General features: G+C 37.8%; 1 protein-coding gene across 7 annotated transcripts in view; it reads right to left on the minus strand.

Moving 5' to 3' along the window:
- Nucleotides 1-16,708, minus strand: part of LOC146004646 (von Willebrand factor D and EGF domain-containing protein-like) — a 179,497-nt gene that overhangs the window by 49,697 nt on the left and 113,092 nt on the right. For all 7 annotated transcript variants that reach the window (XM_083143550.1, XM_083143554.1, XM_083143551.1 and 4 more), the window contains 7 exons: nucleotides 14,556-14,673; nucleotides 11,536-11,656; nucleotides 8,055-8,286; nucleotides 5,682-5,902; nucleotides 4,303-4,434; nucleotides 1,281-1,493; nucleotides 662-876 (listed from right to left, as the gene is read on the minus strand). In XM_083143550.1, coding sequence (XP_082999676.1) covers nucleotides 662-876; nucleotides 1,281-1,493; nucleotides 4,303-4,434; nucleotides 5,682-5,902; nucleotides 8,055-8,286; nucleotides 11,536-11,656; nucleotides 14,556-14,673 — 1,252 coding nt within the window. The remainder of the gene's footprint in view (nucleotides 1-661; nucleotides 877-1,280; nucleotides 1,494-4,302; nucleotides 4,435-5,681; nucleotides 5,903-8,054; nucleotides 8,287-11,535; nucleotides 11,657-14,555; nucleotides 14,674-16,708) is intronic.

Here is a 16,708-nt window from a genome sequence, read left to right on the forward strand (position 1 = left end):
TTTTTGCTTACATTTATAAGTACACAACATCTGCATATAGGAATTCTATAGGAAAATATTAGACGATAACCTCATCTTCACCAACCTTTCCGAAAATTATGATCATTTTGTGAATGTACTTTAGTTGTCAATCACACATCTGGACTGAAAGTTTTACTTTGATATTCTTTCTAATATCTAGTATTATAAAAGTGAAACTTTATTACAGAAATTCAAAGGAACCATAATTTTGCACAAGACTGAGAATGATAAGAACGAAAGAAAGAAGTTTCTAAACTGAATTATTTTTGAGAGTGGAATCACAAGAACCGAATCCAGAACTGGAAGTGAACTGCTTGCTCATTTGGCAACTACTTCTTTTGCAGATTCCAAAATGTACGTAAATTCCAGACAATCTGCAAAATTCCCTGACATTTCCCTGTTTTCCAGATGAAACCCTGGGAGTTGCAGAATAGGACGTACAATGTAAGAATAAAACTGATGGAAAAAGTTGGTGAAATAAGAGCAACGCAGGAAGTGGCCAAGAAAAAAAAAGGAACAACTCAGAAAAGGAAACCAAACCACTTTCAGAATAAGAATGAAAGGTATCTTGTAACACACAGAATTAACTTTCCTGATAATAATAATGCTAATTAAAAATGAACACTATAAAAGCACATACCTCCACTTTTCCACAAAATCATCTGCCAGTGATATTTCTTGTGGTCTCCTTAAAGTTTTACCCATTTTGTCATGAAAATCATTTTCAGAATTTCCATCAAACGTTCCACACAATCCTCTTGTATGACCATAATCAGAACTGGGTGCTTGAAGAGTCAGCGACATTCCCCACGTTTCTACATGAGATCGTATGAAGGCTCCAGAATTGAACACTACCTGGATTTATAAGAAAAAATACTAGAAATAATAGTACAATTAATACTTTTTTGTTTATTAAAGTAAAACTGAATTTTTCCTTTTATCGTAACTAAAAAAAAGTAGTCTGTTCAACTTATGTGCAAAATTGGTTATTCACAACACACCTCACAATAAAATGTGACAATTATGTTTGGACATTAATTAAAAATTAAATTGTAAATAGGAAAGGTAATCTATATTATCTGCCTTGTTCAAATTAATGAACTTCAAATGTTACTGCATTGTGTTTCAACTAGGGTAGAGATGATATCAATAACAACACACTTGCAGATTCCAACCATTATTGATGTTTGTAACTTTTAACAGATAGTTCAATCTGCACTGAATATATAATTTAGAATAGCAGGGCTGAGAACACTTACCGTCAACACTTTTCCCTGCCTCGATTCGTGGATTCTTGCGTGAATTCTCTCCCCGGACAGAGACTTGAGGCTCACTGTAGGCATTGCCTTGCCATAAGGCTGGTCGCACATGCTGATGATGACAAAATCATTCTCTTCTCTAGCAGCAAATCCACAGTTGCATGACATTGGGTGGGTTGAGTTCTCCGAGCACTGCCAAATGCGACTGTGAACCTACAAGTACATGCAATTACAATATAAAATAAACCAGGACATAGTTACAATGTACATCATTTTTCGGTGAACCTAATATGTTGATTATATTTTTTTCCTCAGGGCTGGAAAGGTTAATTAAGTTAAGGAGCAAGACATGAAAATGCCAGAGTTGGAGAGGTAACATAATGTAAGTAACGCATTATTTTTTTATATAGTCGTGTAGTAACATGTTACTTTTATATTACTTGCATTGCTAACATGTTACTAAAGTTATGAGAGCAACTGCAACGTCACCGGCCATACCCGGAAACTCTATCCTAAGCATTTCCCAACTCCCGAGAGCACTATAAATGGGGTTAACAAGCGGCCTCAGGAGGAGAAGCCAATGAGGACGCCAAGGATCAAGATTGGGTCGCAAAGAGCGCGACAGTGCCGGACGGGAGAATCGTCTACAGAACGGCCCAGAAGCCATGGGGAACAAATCCAACTAAAGTCGTGAAGTTTTAATCAAATGTTTATTTACCGCTTGAGTACTTACAGCTAGTGGTTAGGTAACTCATAACTGGAACTTGAAGATCCTTTGTTAGTAGATAATTTAAAACTTACTAGAAAGGTCAAACTAGGGTGGCCCACACCTAGGTTTTACAGAAGAGCAGCATGCACCTGTTCACTTCTTCCCAGACTTGGAATTATCACCCAAGATGGCCAATTTAGGCTTTTACAGAAGAGCGGCTAACACCTGTTCACTTCTTCCTAGATTAGACCGTTCCTATTTGGCCAGTCTAGGTTTTACAGAAGAGCAGGTTATACCTATTCACTTCTTCCTAGACTGACACCAGAACAGACCTCCTCACAGACCAAACTGCTTCGTATTTATACCCAAAGTTGCAGTCTCTAACACCTGCCTTTAGGTAATTTCTTATTACAATATTCCAAATTATAACAGAAGATATTTAAAAAATACATAGTTTGGCTATGAATAATTTACAAAGAAAGTTTACATATTCATTTGAGTTAATAATTATTTCTTTAACGTTGATAAAATCTTACATTCTGGAAACATACAAATTTAAATGTTCCACCATTATTTAATTACAATTAGGTTAGTTCATCAAGCATTGATAATTTTTGATTGGCGAATCTATATTTACATAATAATAAATGACCCTTGTTTTAAGCGAGCTAACTAGATTAGATTGCTACAGAAAGGTTAATACATTAGTTCGACAACGCCTTGATTGGCACTTTCATATTTGCGTCACAACCTGAGCCATACAACATGTAGTATCATAGACATTAAGAAGAACTCGAGGTAACACTATATCAATTTTTCTTTTAACATGTAATTGCCAAGTTACAAAATAAGTAAGGGTGTAACAGGAGGAAGGCCAAAAAAGAAATTGGAAGCTGACATAGAAGAAGATTTGAGGAGAATGAAAGTCAGAAATTGGAGACAACAAGCAAAAGATAGAAAGCAGTGGCACAATATTGTTGAGCTGGCCAAAACCCTCAAATTGGTGTAGCGCCGTATAAAGAAGAAAGAAGTATTCTGAAAATTTGACTTTGTTTACCGCAACAATTCTTATTCATCATATATATTTATTATTAACCCCATCTAGAATAATTAGATGTAATGGAAATAAACAGCAATGAAGACATGCAACTACAACAAAAACAGAAGGGACTGCAAGTCCAGAGGGGTCAGGTGCACTCCCCCTACTCTCACTTTCTCTGCCCTCCTCGCCCCCCAACCGCCGCCACTAAGGGTGCCGTGAAGAGAGAGAGAGAGAGAGAGAGAGAGAGAGAGAGAGAGAGAGAGAGAGAGAGAGAGAAAGAGAGAGAGAAAGAGAGAGAGAAAGAGAAAGAGAGAAAGAGAGAAAGAGAGAGAGAGAGAGAGAGAGAAGTATAAACCCCGTAAGCCAGGGTGAAAGGGGAAAGACCTGGGAAGATAACTGGCAACCCTGGGGGGTAAAGGTGGCCGGAGAGTGTGAGCCGGGTGTGTAGGGGCGGAGATGCAAGTTGTGGGGAAGAAACTCCCTCCGAGGGTGAACGGGGAAGGACCTGGGAAGATAACCCTGGGTGTGCCCCCCTGCTCTGCCCAGTCCCTCTCCCCCAAATATCTCTCTCGAGAAAGAAAGGATTGGCTCGACTGGACACCCCTGGCACCCCCAGAGGTGGGGTCCACCTCTCTCTTTCCTTGGAGGGAGCATCTGGCATCTGGAAAGGGGTGACAGGCCGTCTCCTGCCGCCCCACGGCGCGGTCGTGAGTAAACCTTTCGCCGCCCCGTATCATTGTGGGAAGAGGGTGGTGTTGGGTGTGCCCATGGAAAGCTCCAGGTTCGTGGGGCTAATCGAATGGGAACAGAGAACTTCAAATTTTCCAGTAATTTCTATATTTTTCATAAAACCTCTCTTTTACCTGAAACTGGGCCTACAAGTAGTTTTCTCCTGCCAACACTGTTTGTGGAACTGCACCCACAGGGCATGTGTATTTTAAATAGACACTCGTTTCAGTTCCTTCGCTCTCCCTATGAACATAAACCGGTCTTTAAAGATCTTTAAATAGTTTACTTAAATTCTGGTCTAGAAACTGGTTTCAATAGTTTCCATAATATAGAATGAGCAAATAACCATATATTAAAGCTATTTTTTTTTTTAATTATGAAAAAAGGTTGGTATACTGGTGGCAAACTCAGTAACATGAAGAATACACCAGTTTTCCAAGTAATTTGCCCAACTCTAGTTAAGACGGATAAAATTGGTTAAAAGTACAAAACTATGATCCAAGATACCACAACACAAAAATCAGAATTAGAATTCAAAATACCTCAAAATTTCTTCTAGTGCTTTTATAGAGAACAAAAGTTCCAGTTCCATAATTGTCGAATCTCTTGTGATCGAAGGTAACATAGTGTGGTTCAGAAAACGAATAGCACTGGCTTGTTGGTGAATCCTTAACCTGAAAAAAAAAAAATTTGGATTAGTAAAGCTTTGCACTCTGCATTGTGATCCCAATAAAATCAGCGATTTGAAGCATTTTTCACCCATTCATGCAAGCCTGAATGTTAACATTGCAGTGGTCTTGCAGAACACTAGAGGCATGCAAATTTAGTTTTTGACGAAAACACGAAATATGAAATAACATGCTGTAATGTTCATTTTTCATGTTTCTGAAAGGTGTGAGGTGCATTTCTCTACCCTCTTTTGCCACGAAATAAATTGCAAAATGCGAAATATACTCTTAAACACGAAATTTACCGTTTATATACCGACGCGACACTTTCTGAAGTCTGAAGTATCCTGTGAGTTATGCAATTCACAAAAAAATTGATCAATTCTGCTGTAAATATTTGAGAAGCTAAAATGGACCCCTTTACACAGGAATAAACATAATACTCTGTTAACTACATAAATGTGCTATTAGAAGGGATAAGTTTATTTTGTGTAATAAGTGCACTTTTTAAATCAAATTTAGGATTATATTCACAATTTTAAAACCAAAATGTCATTTTATATACCACTTTTCATGTGATTATTCACTGCTATAACACCAAAATTTTATTTTATTTACCGCTTTTGAACCCGAAATCGACTCTGCTTTTATACTGAAATTTTGCTTTTTTATTTACCAAAAATATGTGCCCCTACAGATCACTATTGTGATTCACAGAATATTATTGTTTTTACCCATTATTGGTTCAAATTTCTCTGGTTTTATGGCGAAAATGTCCTTTTTGAAGTATTCCATTACAGTAGGGAGGAAATTCGAATTCTAGTGCATTACATTTGGATGTGATGAAACCTAACAAAAATACTTATCTTATACATATCTTAGAATTTTTTTGTTATTTTCTTTCCCAAAAAATACAAAAATGTATCCAAAAACACTCCCACCAATGGTCAAGTGGATCATATTGTGCTCCACTGAAATATGAGCTCTAAATATGTCAACAATGGATAAATTTCAAATAACTGCTGAATGAATATAGTCATAGGTCAGTGTTGCCAAACAACAGTAGCACGTGAAAATATACAAAAGGATTCCTATAGCACACAGCTGATTAAGACAAAACGTATTAGAATGAGCAGATCTGCCAGTTACCATACTTTTCTTCTCTCTCTCTCTTTCTCCCGGTTATTACTACAAGTATATATTTTTATGTTGCTCATATAAAATAAAGATTTCTATGTGTATAGTGTACATACCTCAACTTGGATATCTAGGGTGTCATATCCTCCCCAATTCACATCACCCTCACTCATAAGCTTTGTCTCAATCACATTTGTAGTGTTGCCATCATCAACAAAATCCTGCGTTGCAACCACAAGCACTTCAACCTGGCCACAATTCTCGTCTGTGCAGTGTTGCCCAGTAAAATCCACTTCACATGTGGATAAGGCTATGTCTGTTGACTGGGAAGGTTCATCTATGGCGAGAAATAAAAACTGAAGGTCAGCAATATTCTCTCCAATACACTCTGGATGAGCGTTGTTCAGTGGTATATACTTGTTAAATTAAATTTAATCCACAAGCACTAAACAATAAATTGTTATTCAAGTAACTCTGGATTAATTTTACCACTACATAACCTAAATTTTAGTTAGAAAATAATATACGAGGTGTGGCTACAAAAAACCAGACTGTTGCTTCAAAATCTTTTATTGGTTATTTTGTACAATACGAACATTATCCCCTTCCATTGCTGGAAATCATTTTCTGAAACCATGTTCATGACCTCCGTCGCTTTTCTTTTCACAGATCCTACGGTCGTAAATCTGGTTCCTTTCAGTGCTAATTTGACCTTTGGGAATAAAAAAAAGTCGCGCGGAGCAAGATCTGGTGAATAGGGTGGATGTTCTAACACTGGGATCCCATGATTGGCCAAAAAAGCCTTGACTGACAATGCCGTGTGGGCAGGAGCGTTTTCCTGATGAAGAATCCATTACTTGCTTTTCCACAAATCAGGTCGTCATCTTCTTACTCGCTCACAAAGGGTCGTCAGCACCGTAATGAAATAATGTTGGTTGACAGTTTGAATCAATTCACCGACCTTTGAATGTTTGATTCCGTTTTTGATGTGCAAGGTCGTCCAGGACGCAAGTCATCCGCGGTCACTTCTCGTCCCTCTTTAAACCTTTGAAACCCCTCAAACACTTGCGTGCGTGATAAACACTCATCTCCTTACACTTCCTTCAACAAACCGTAAGTTCCTGTGGCAGATTTTCCGAGTTTCATAAGAAACTTCACATTGATACACTGTTCCACTTTCACACTTAACATTTTTCCGACGGAGCACAGATGTACGGTTCACTTCGTCCACAAGTTACAGCGGAACTGACTGCCGTGCACCCTGGGCAATCACACAGTTGATAGGCAGGATATCACGTTACACTCATGCACCGCTTGAGCTTGACGCGCTTGCCGTTTGTCAACAGCAAATTCCAGGATGCAAGTCATCCGCGGTCACTTCTCGTCCCTCTTTAAACCTTTGAAACCCCTCAAACACTTGTGTGCGTGATAAACACTAATCTTCTTACACTTCCTTCAACAAACCGTAAGTTCCTGTGGCGGATTTTCCGAGTTTCATAAGAAACTGCACATTGATATGCAGTTCCACTTTCACACTTAACATTTTTCCGACGGAGCACAGATGTACGGTTCACTTCATCCACAAGTTACAGCGGAACTGACTGCCGTGCACCCTGGGCAATCACACAGTCGATAGGCAGGATATCACGTTATACACTCATGCACCGCTTGAGCTTGACGCACTTGCCATTTGTCGACAGCAATATCAATCCGGTTATTTTCTAGCCACACCTCGTATTTTATATTGTACTAGCAAATACATTCCTATTTATAATTAATAAGTACAGTATATTTGTACTATAACTCTAGTCATGAGTTTCTGCAACTTCTGAAGTAACAAAGAAACTCCCCTACAAACAAATTCCACATGTTAAGAAAAGTCTCCAGGCATAGCTGAAACTTGGCTGTAAACATGTGCAAGACATTTTTAAAGTGTTGCCAAATCTCTTTTTTCGTTTTTCAATTTTAGTACATACATTAAATATTTTTTGCACTTAATTTTTTTCCCCACATTTTTATCACATAAAATTTAAGGTTTTTCTCATAAGCAATGGTAGCAGACAAATGTATACACAGTTAGGGCTCTGAAATTTTAATAAAGTGTATTTTTTTTAAAAAATGAAAGATGGAAAGATGTTGGGATAACCAGTGGTAAATTTAAACCTGCTTTAAAATGAGCTTTCAAAACAGGAGAATGTAAAACCGGGTAAGAAAATTGGAGTTCTGCAAAAGTAAGCCCAGATATTGCCTTTTGTAATTGGAGAATTACTACTACTCTTGAAGTTAATAAATATAAATAAATAACCTAAAAAACAAGATTTCACATGAGGTAGAATTTAAAAATTTGGTACTCCTAGCTGAGGGTCATATCCTACATCATCTGCACAATACAAAATTCCCAGACATGTTGTTGGTAGCACAGGTTCCATCTAACTCAATAAATCATCAATCTTGTTACGAAACTGCAAGAAGATACAGATGCAACTTACTCATATTGTTCCTTGTCTGCAGCCGAATGCTGAATCTGCATTGTGACGAAGGAAGATGAGGAGGACACACCAGAGGAAGAGTCCTTGTAAAGGTCACCACATGATGCCGCTCTCCTTCCACCAGCACCAGTGACGGAGGTTCTATCTTCACACCAGCATAGAATGGTGCACTCGTTACGGATGGATTCATGCCATGGTGGCCAACAGATATAGCTTCAACTTCGCATAAAACCTGGAAATTCACACAATATTCAAAATCGAACACAATTGCATCGATTAAATCTTTTGAGTGTCATGGAGATATAATATAATGTATGTGCCAGATTGAAACTGAAGAAACATTCATGTGCCCAAGCCTGGCACCTGGTTACCAGAGGAGCAAGGATGCATTAAAGATGGGGGGAGGAGACCCAAGGGTTACAGATTCCCCTAAACAATTGTCATGTAGTAATTTAAATTAAAACTATATGTGTAATTACATACGTGAAATTTAGAAAATTTCGCACTTCCGCATTGCACAATTTAATGGTTAAATCCTATTAATTTTGAAGATACACTGTCTTCATTCACAAAAGGGTATGGCGTTTGAAGCGGAAATGGTACCGCGATGGTGACCATGGGATTTAACCATTAAATTGTGCAATGCGGAAGTGCGAAATTTTCTAAATTTCACGTAAGTAATTTTAAACCGCGTTTACCACAACCATCATGAATATATGTGTAATGTTTAGTAATTTAAATAGAAACTACCTTATTTACGATGTGCACCCTGGTTTTTGATGGGAAAAAGTGACAAGCAATTATATCTCGTGTATAATGTGCAGTACAATCCAGGTTCAAGGAATGGCTCTCTTAGTTGTAGGTTGTAAAGTTGTTGCTGTACCAATCAAGAGTGAATGACATCACATCTATTCACACCTGATGCTATGTGGACCAAGAGGAGAATATCCTCTTGTGTAAACAATAAGTCACCAAACCACACCACCCCCTTCTGACTTTACTGTATTTAGCATCCCAAAGCTTTCACTCTTTAACCACTTTATTTATTTTGTAATGGTAGAAAGAGAGATCACAATTACGAGGGGCATCCAAAAAGTAAGTTCCGATGGACTGTAAAATGAAAGACTAACATCAGAAGACAATGATTTTATTACTGTGGAGTTAATGATACATAACCTACTTTTCAACATATGCACCATCCTTGATGAGACATTTGTCGTAACACTGCACCAGCTTTTGTATGCCCGTGTCAAAGAATTCTGCCGCCAAGGACTAGAACCAGGATGTCACACCCGTCTGCAACTCAGCTGCGCGGTCCGGCCAGAAATCGTTTCAGGTGAAGGAACAGGTGGAAGTCTGAAGATATCCCAACCATATTGTTGCAGAGTAACCTGCGTGAGCCTTGCTGTGTGGGGCATGCGTTATCATGCAATAACGTTATTCCTGCACTCAGCATTCCACGTCTCTTGTTCTGGATCGCCATCCGCAGTTACCGCAAAGTGTCACAATACCGTTCGGCAATGATGGTGTGCTCCTAGGGTAAGAACTGGATGAGGAGGACACCCGGTCGGTCCCAGAAGACGATATCATGCTGCAGGAAACGGGAGATCTGCGGAAACTGATATGAGAGTTCAGACATTCTGAACTGCTGGTTCTGCTGCATTGCTTGCTGCACACTTTCTGCCAAATCAGGCTTCACCATGGACAGTCGGCCACTACGATGTTTGTTCGTCGTACACATTGGAGTGGCCTGCTGTGAAATTTCTGCACCATCTTACAGCTTCTTAGCGTGGAGAAACCTGATTACCGCACGTACCTCGCACTCGGCGGTAGACTGTACGCACGCAGCCATGCTTACCATACCACAGTTCTCTCACCACTGACCCCACACAACTGTGCTCGTGCCAGGTTATGGCTACGTGTTTCTCCTCCACTCCTGCGCAAGCACGCCCGTTCTGACCATTTGTGCCATCTTGGGGCACTTTCGGAACTTACTTTCTGGATGTGCCTCGTATGTTATGGTTATTTTCTATTATTTCTCGCCCAACAAATACTGCTGATATGCATCCCATGTGACAGGAAGTACATGCTTGAATTCCGCCAGAATGGCACTGTTTTTCTTGGTGTCACAGAACATTACATTACAAAGTGAAAAATCGTGAGAAATGACCTTCAAACTTTTTTTACATCGTTTTGTAATACATTTTATTTGTTATTTTCCCTTAATCCAAAGTACCATAAAAATCAGAACGTTCCTTCATTTTGTGATGAGCTTATTTCAACCGCATTTCACATTAGTGTCGCTATCTTGAATGGAATAATGTTGCCAAAATCAGAAACTGCAGGATTTAAGCTTTACAATGATATACAACATGATAGGGTTCCATAAACATGGAAAATCAATGCAAGTGTCAGAAAATCATGGAATGACCCTGTATGGTTTCATGTTGGCTGTTCAAATTATTCTGTGCATAATATGCACCACAGTTTTTGGGGGAAAATGTTTGGCAAAAAAAATATTTACATGAGTAAATACGGTAATTGCGTAATGTTTGTTGGGAATCAGTTTTATATTTGCAGTTGACTATGAAAATCAATGCATTTAAGTAATAATAATAATGATAATATATTATACATAAAAATAATAATCAAGGAACTAGCATTCCAGTGTTCACTTATACATAAAAATAATAATCAAGGAACTAGCATTCCAGTGTTCACTTATTTGTCTAGTAAATCTAGTCCATGGGCATCCAGAAGGGGGGCAAGGGGGGCCATGCCCCCCTCTGGAAAATGAAAGTAAACCAAAAATTATATATTTCACACATATAATTTCATTTCAGCCACAATCATGTGTGTTAATTATTGCATGAATATGATAAATTCAAATCTAAGCTATGCTTTTTGAGGGAACAACACTAATATTGTGGAAAATGTGCCTTCTTTGCCCCCCCTGGAAAAAATACCCTCCTTTCCCCTCCCTGGAAAAAATCCTGTGGACGTCCATGATCTAGTCCCAATTAATGTATTTGTACTGAACTTTGCTTGTTATTTTACTACCTGGAAAAGGAGTGCTTGAACAATTTTGGTTCATTGTAAATTGATATCTTAGCTTTTTATAATAATTAGTCATAACTATTGGAAGGGGCACTAAATCTGCCAACGTATGCTGCTATGCAACTATTTTACAAATCCTTTTGGAACTATCCTCCGATCTAAGAAATCTTTCTCTAGGGTATTAACAGCAACTAAACTTTGTTTTCCAAACCTAACAGTTCTTGTTTTCATAAACAATATAACTTAGGTGAAATAACATCTTCGGAGGATTAATGGGTTTTTTCTGATACACTCCTATTGTCCTTATAAAATTCTGGAGTATGGACTGCACATCAGCCTTTGATGTAAGGTTGCAGAAGAATGTTAATGCCACAACCAAAATCTGAATCGAGCCAGGAATAAGTTCTGCAGTTGCTCCACTTACCTCATCTCCCATCCTCACGTTCCCTGCTCTAGACAGAAGGTCATATGTGGCTCTCGTTTCATCCACTGATCTGAGACTCATATGCACTGCTCCCGGTTGAGCTATCTTGTACCACGTGATTCTGTGAAGAAAAAAGGAAATAATCCATAGCAGAGAGGAAAGCTTTAATCTTCACGGTAATGTGCCAATAGGTTGGAAGATAAGAATCTCAATTTGCAGCTTAAATTCTAGTCATCACAGACATGGCCGTATTTAGAGGGGGGGTTTCTAGGGTTCAAACCCCCCCCGAAACTTCTGACAATTTGGATTAATGGAAGTTCAGAAACCAAAATCTGTAACAAATTTTCAATTTTTTTTCGAAGCATCACAAAAATACGAGGAGACAATGTTGAAACGATGGAGCTAGAATTTTCATACATTTGGAATTCTGAAAGTTGAGTGAAACAGGATGTATTCTCAGAATCGTAGCCAACCCACGACCCCTCCATTATCACTTCTGCTGTCATCTTTCCAGTGTTGTTCCTGCGTCACAAGGAATATAGACTGAAGATTCCCTTATGATTGTCCCAAAATTCCCTTTCCAGCTTTTAAATTCCCTGTCTGATAAAGTTGAAAATCCCCCTTGATAGGAGTTCAAACCTAGGATCTCCAGTTTCGTAGTGCATTACGTTCGCGATTGAGGTTACAATCCATGCACCAGGCTAAGTTTTTAAAAATAATAACTGCTTCCACACTTTTCAAAATTCCAAAAATGTAATTTTAAAGTTAAACAAAAAAAAACTTTATGACTAAAATTTCCATCTAACTTTTAAAGCTTTTTCTTGAAGGTGTCTTCAAGTTTAATGACAAAGTATAATAATTGTGCATTTCAGTACACACTGTATGAAACGTATAAAAACAAAAAGAAACTTGTGCTGGATATTCACTCATCTGCTGGATTGAGTAAGCCCCCTCAAGGATATAACAATAATATAATAATAATTATTATTAGTATTATTATGGAATAAAATTGTTTTATTATTATGAAATTTTAATTATTGTACAATTATTGTTATTATTTCTTTAATTCAAATTTCTGGCGACGCTCATGGGATCAATTATGAACGAACCCCCCCTCCCCGAAAATTTATCCTGCCGGCCGTGATCACAGACAAATTAACAGAGTTACCAACTAGGCACAAGTTATTACAACATGAAAAATTGTGAAAATATTAATTGCTAGTGCTGATCCATTTATCAGTTTAGGAAAGTATTTGAATTTATTTACCGATAACAGCAGATACTTTACTGGAAATTGGATATTTTGCCAAGTCGACAAAAATGCAATGCAACACTTTTGCAGAGTTGTTTTCTGTAATTTGAAATCTTCATTTATTGGGCACAAGTATTACATGATAAAGTATTTTAACATTCTGATGTACTTCTTGAATATTTATTGCAAAACTCTCAAATTGCTGCATATAATTGCAGTAGAATACTTATAAATTCTGAACCTTGTAATCAAGGAGTCGCAGGTTTGAATTATGGGGGACACACATAGTGATTCGAATCTCCCTTTACTGTAGGTCCAGTCCAGATGAGCAATTCTGTGCATAAAGTGGACTTAACAAACTCAATATTGTAAACAACTTGAAGCATTGATATAAGTAATAAGGAGTAATATCATTGGTGTCAACTCAATCCTATTTATTACCTCAGCAAAAAGTGCTTCACTACTTCTTTATCTAATGACTATTTCTATCACCATGATTTTAACATTTAAGAAACTTTTCATTAGACAAATTTCTTTGTGCATTTTTTATGTTTTATTTTTAGTATTGCTATTTTGGATGAGGTTGTATCCAGTGATTTGTCCACACATCCCCAATACAACCCCTAGGTTTTCTTGCAAAGGCCCAAATTTTATTCATTTTGGCTCTAAATTTACCCTGGTATCCCACTAAATATGAACTTACAACTCCCTCAGATGGAAAATAATGGACAAAGGCCCGTTTCAATCACACACACTGACTTTTGCATGCCCTGGATGGAATTCTCATAAGTAAAAGAAATGAAATACTTGCTCCTGCTATTCTCAAGTAAGATTTTTTTTCCCCTTCTGAATTCATGTTTCAGGGTTACTACGACTATTTATCCACACACCCTCTAAAATACTCCTAAATTTTACAATACACCCCTAAAAACAGTTTCTTTATAACCCCAGATAATTCTGGATAAGAGTATGCCCAGGATAGTTCACGTAATTAGACTAAGGCCAGTCCCACACCAGATCCAACACAACATAATCAGACAAGATGAGTCATAAAGCAACATGACAAGTCATTTTGTTTCTTAGCTAAAATCTGATTGCCAACTCTTACATGTACGCAATAAGTCTAGGTCTGTCTTTCATAATCTGAGAAGTGAGTAAAGATGCATCTGAATCAATTTGTATGTAAAATTAATTTTTCAATTTATATGTTTTGAATTGAATATGAACAATGCTGCTACTACCCTTGCACTGCAGCAATGTTTATTGTAGTAGCCACAGGAGCTATTCAAATAGGGTTTCTTTTTATCCTGTTACCAGTCTGTGGCCGAAGTGAATGGACTTGTGCATGTGCAGATCGTTTTGTCGCAAGCTGCTCCACACGAGACCAAATTCCACGGATCTTCATTGTTTTATCGCATCGCAAACCATCGTAACCTGACTCAAGTCACATGTATCGTCCATGAGGACACCAATAAGACACTAATGTTTAACCTTCCTGCGACGGTTTGCAACAAAAATCATACCGCATCATGTCGGATCTGGTATGCAGATGGCCTAAGATATATTTTCTGAGGGAGTACTTTCAAGCTATCTGCCAAACAATTCCCAGATTTCTAAACACTTTGAAAAATCCATGAAAATAGCAATGGATATGTATTCATATTACTTATACAGCTGACTGTACATTTGTAGAAAGCAGAACAAATATTGTGAAATATGCAGTACTAGGTCTTAAGATAATCATGTTCTCATTTGCAGAAGGTCTTACCTGAATTTCTGGCCATAGCCTTTTGGTCCAACTTGAAATGAGCAGTTAAGTAAAACTTCACCACTAGATCTTTGCAAGGGCCTTATCACAGGAGGACCTAGAAAAACCGGAGTGTCTCCTAGGAATAAAAGGAGAGAGTCATTATTGATTGATTTGCTTTTTGTGCCACTTTTGGCTGATTTGCGAAGATGGGGATAAGTGACGAAATTGATGAATGAACAACGAACATCCATGCCCAGGCCAGGATTCAACCCAGGCATCGTAGAGAGATGAGCTAACCACCTCGCCAAGGGGGCTGGCTATTATTGAAAAAACTAGGACAACAATCATTAAAAACTTAAAACTAGAAAATTACAAAATATTGTCCTTGTGTTCGAAATTAAAAATGTGTTAAAGTAAGTGACTGCACCAGGGCAAAGCAGGGGAACCAATGCCATCAAGAAAAATCATATAGCCCAAATATGATGCTTTCTATGGTATATAAGAGTATATTGCACGTGACTGTATTACCAGAAAATATCAGGGTGGCCACTCTAAGACCACGATAAAATTCAAGCATAATTCCTGGTTTTCAAGGTGAACTTTCCAAAAATTCAAGGATACAAGTAGAGGTTTCCTGTATTTCAAACTTAAGAATTATCGCTTCTCACCACCCACATACAAAAATTAACAATATAAAGGGTACATGTGAATCCAATGTAATTAAACGGTATATATATATATTTAAAATATTTTGCGGTGCGGAGTTTACAGTTGCCATTTTACATACTCTGACTCTAAATAAATCTACAAACACAAGTCACAAATGTTACAGTATACACTAATCTACGAAAAAATAATTAATTGTACAAAAATTTCAAACTCAAATTTACCTAACCTACTTCAAGATATCTTATGTTGCAATAATCTTCCGTCTGGCAGACAGACTGTTCTGCAAAGGACACCAACAAAGTAAACAGATTGAGAAAATTATGATTTATTTTCCTCGCAGCTTTCCTTTGCTTCCTCGATAAAAATAAAAGCTAAATTGTGAAAAACTTGCCTCAGGGCATTTATAAATATGTATAAATTCAATGGGAACTGGATTTATAATATGACAAACGATGTCACAAGGGTCTTATTTCTATGTATTTATTTAAATTTTCTTCGGTGATTTATGATTATTTTGGGCAAATTATTAAAACTGCCTCTCTACGCTTGTTTATCATCGTGGTGGGCGTACCAGTACGAAGCTTGCACCCTGGATGGCAGCAGCGTACGGGAGCAAGTGGAGCGGTTCATTAGGACTGTTCACATACTTACGGGTTTTCAGTTTTCTTGCCGAATCTAAACCGGATATTGGTTCTTTTTCTGTAATCTCAGGGAAAGAATTGGCTATGTGAGCAATGTGATGATCAAATAATTGGTTCTATGTGGAAACTCGAAATTACCTAGGGAGATGGAAGCAGCAGAGCTCGGAAGAATGCACTTTCTTCAGCGAATCTGTGAGCAGAATCGATTCTCTAGGAACAGGTGGAAGGAACGATTCAAGTGGTTCGTTGGACCATGAAGGAGAAATGGAGGGCATATAAGGCTTGATCTAGAGGTTTGCCATGCAATCCAATTGGCACTTATGTTACATGAAGGACTGGTAAACACGCGACGCATCGAATATTTGTGCTCAAAACAAGGTTTGAAAAGATATTTGAAAAATTGTTTTGCCATGTGATCATTAGATCGTGGTACCAGGATTGGTCATAAGTACCGAAACTTTTCTTTAACTAAGTGCTCACAGATGTCAGATGGATAATCTGCGTTACGGCAAAATTTACCTGCTCCGCTAAACATGCTAGCAACCGTGTGCGTCTTTTATGGCCATAAATCTAGTATGCATTGCAAAGTGGATTTGAGCGGGAAAGCAGGGTGTGGGGTAGCCATCTTGGCATGAATACACAACTGATCAGAAACTGCAGAGTGTATATTGATCAATGTAAATATTCGTTAATTTTTCTTACTTAGTGTACACAATTCTTGTCATAATAATTTGTTAAAATTTTGTCATATATACAAAGGTAAAACGTTGCAACGGATGTAAGGATTTCTATGCCTGTGAAAAGCATGAACGGTTGAGATTAATGCAGACATGGTTCCATTTTAAAATTTACGATTCATTT

Source organism: Lepisma saccharinum, chromosome 22 (genome assembly GCF_977018435.1).
Source record: "Lepisma saccharinum chromosome 22, izLepSacc3.1, whole genome shotgun sequence".
Lineage (NCBI taxonomy): Eukaryota > Metazoa > Arthropoda > Insecta > Zygentoma > Lepismatidae > Lepisma > Lepisma saccharinum.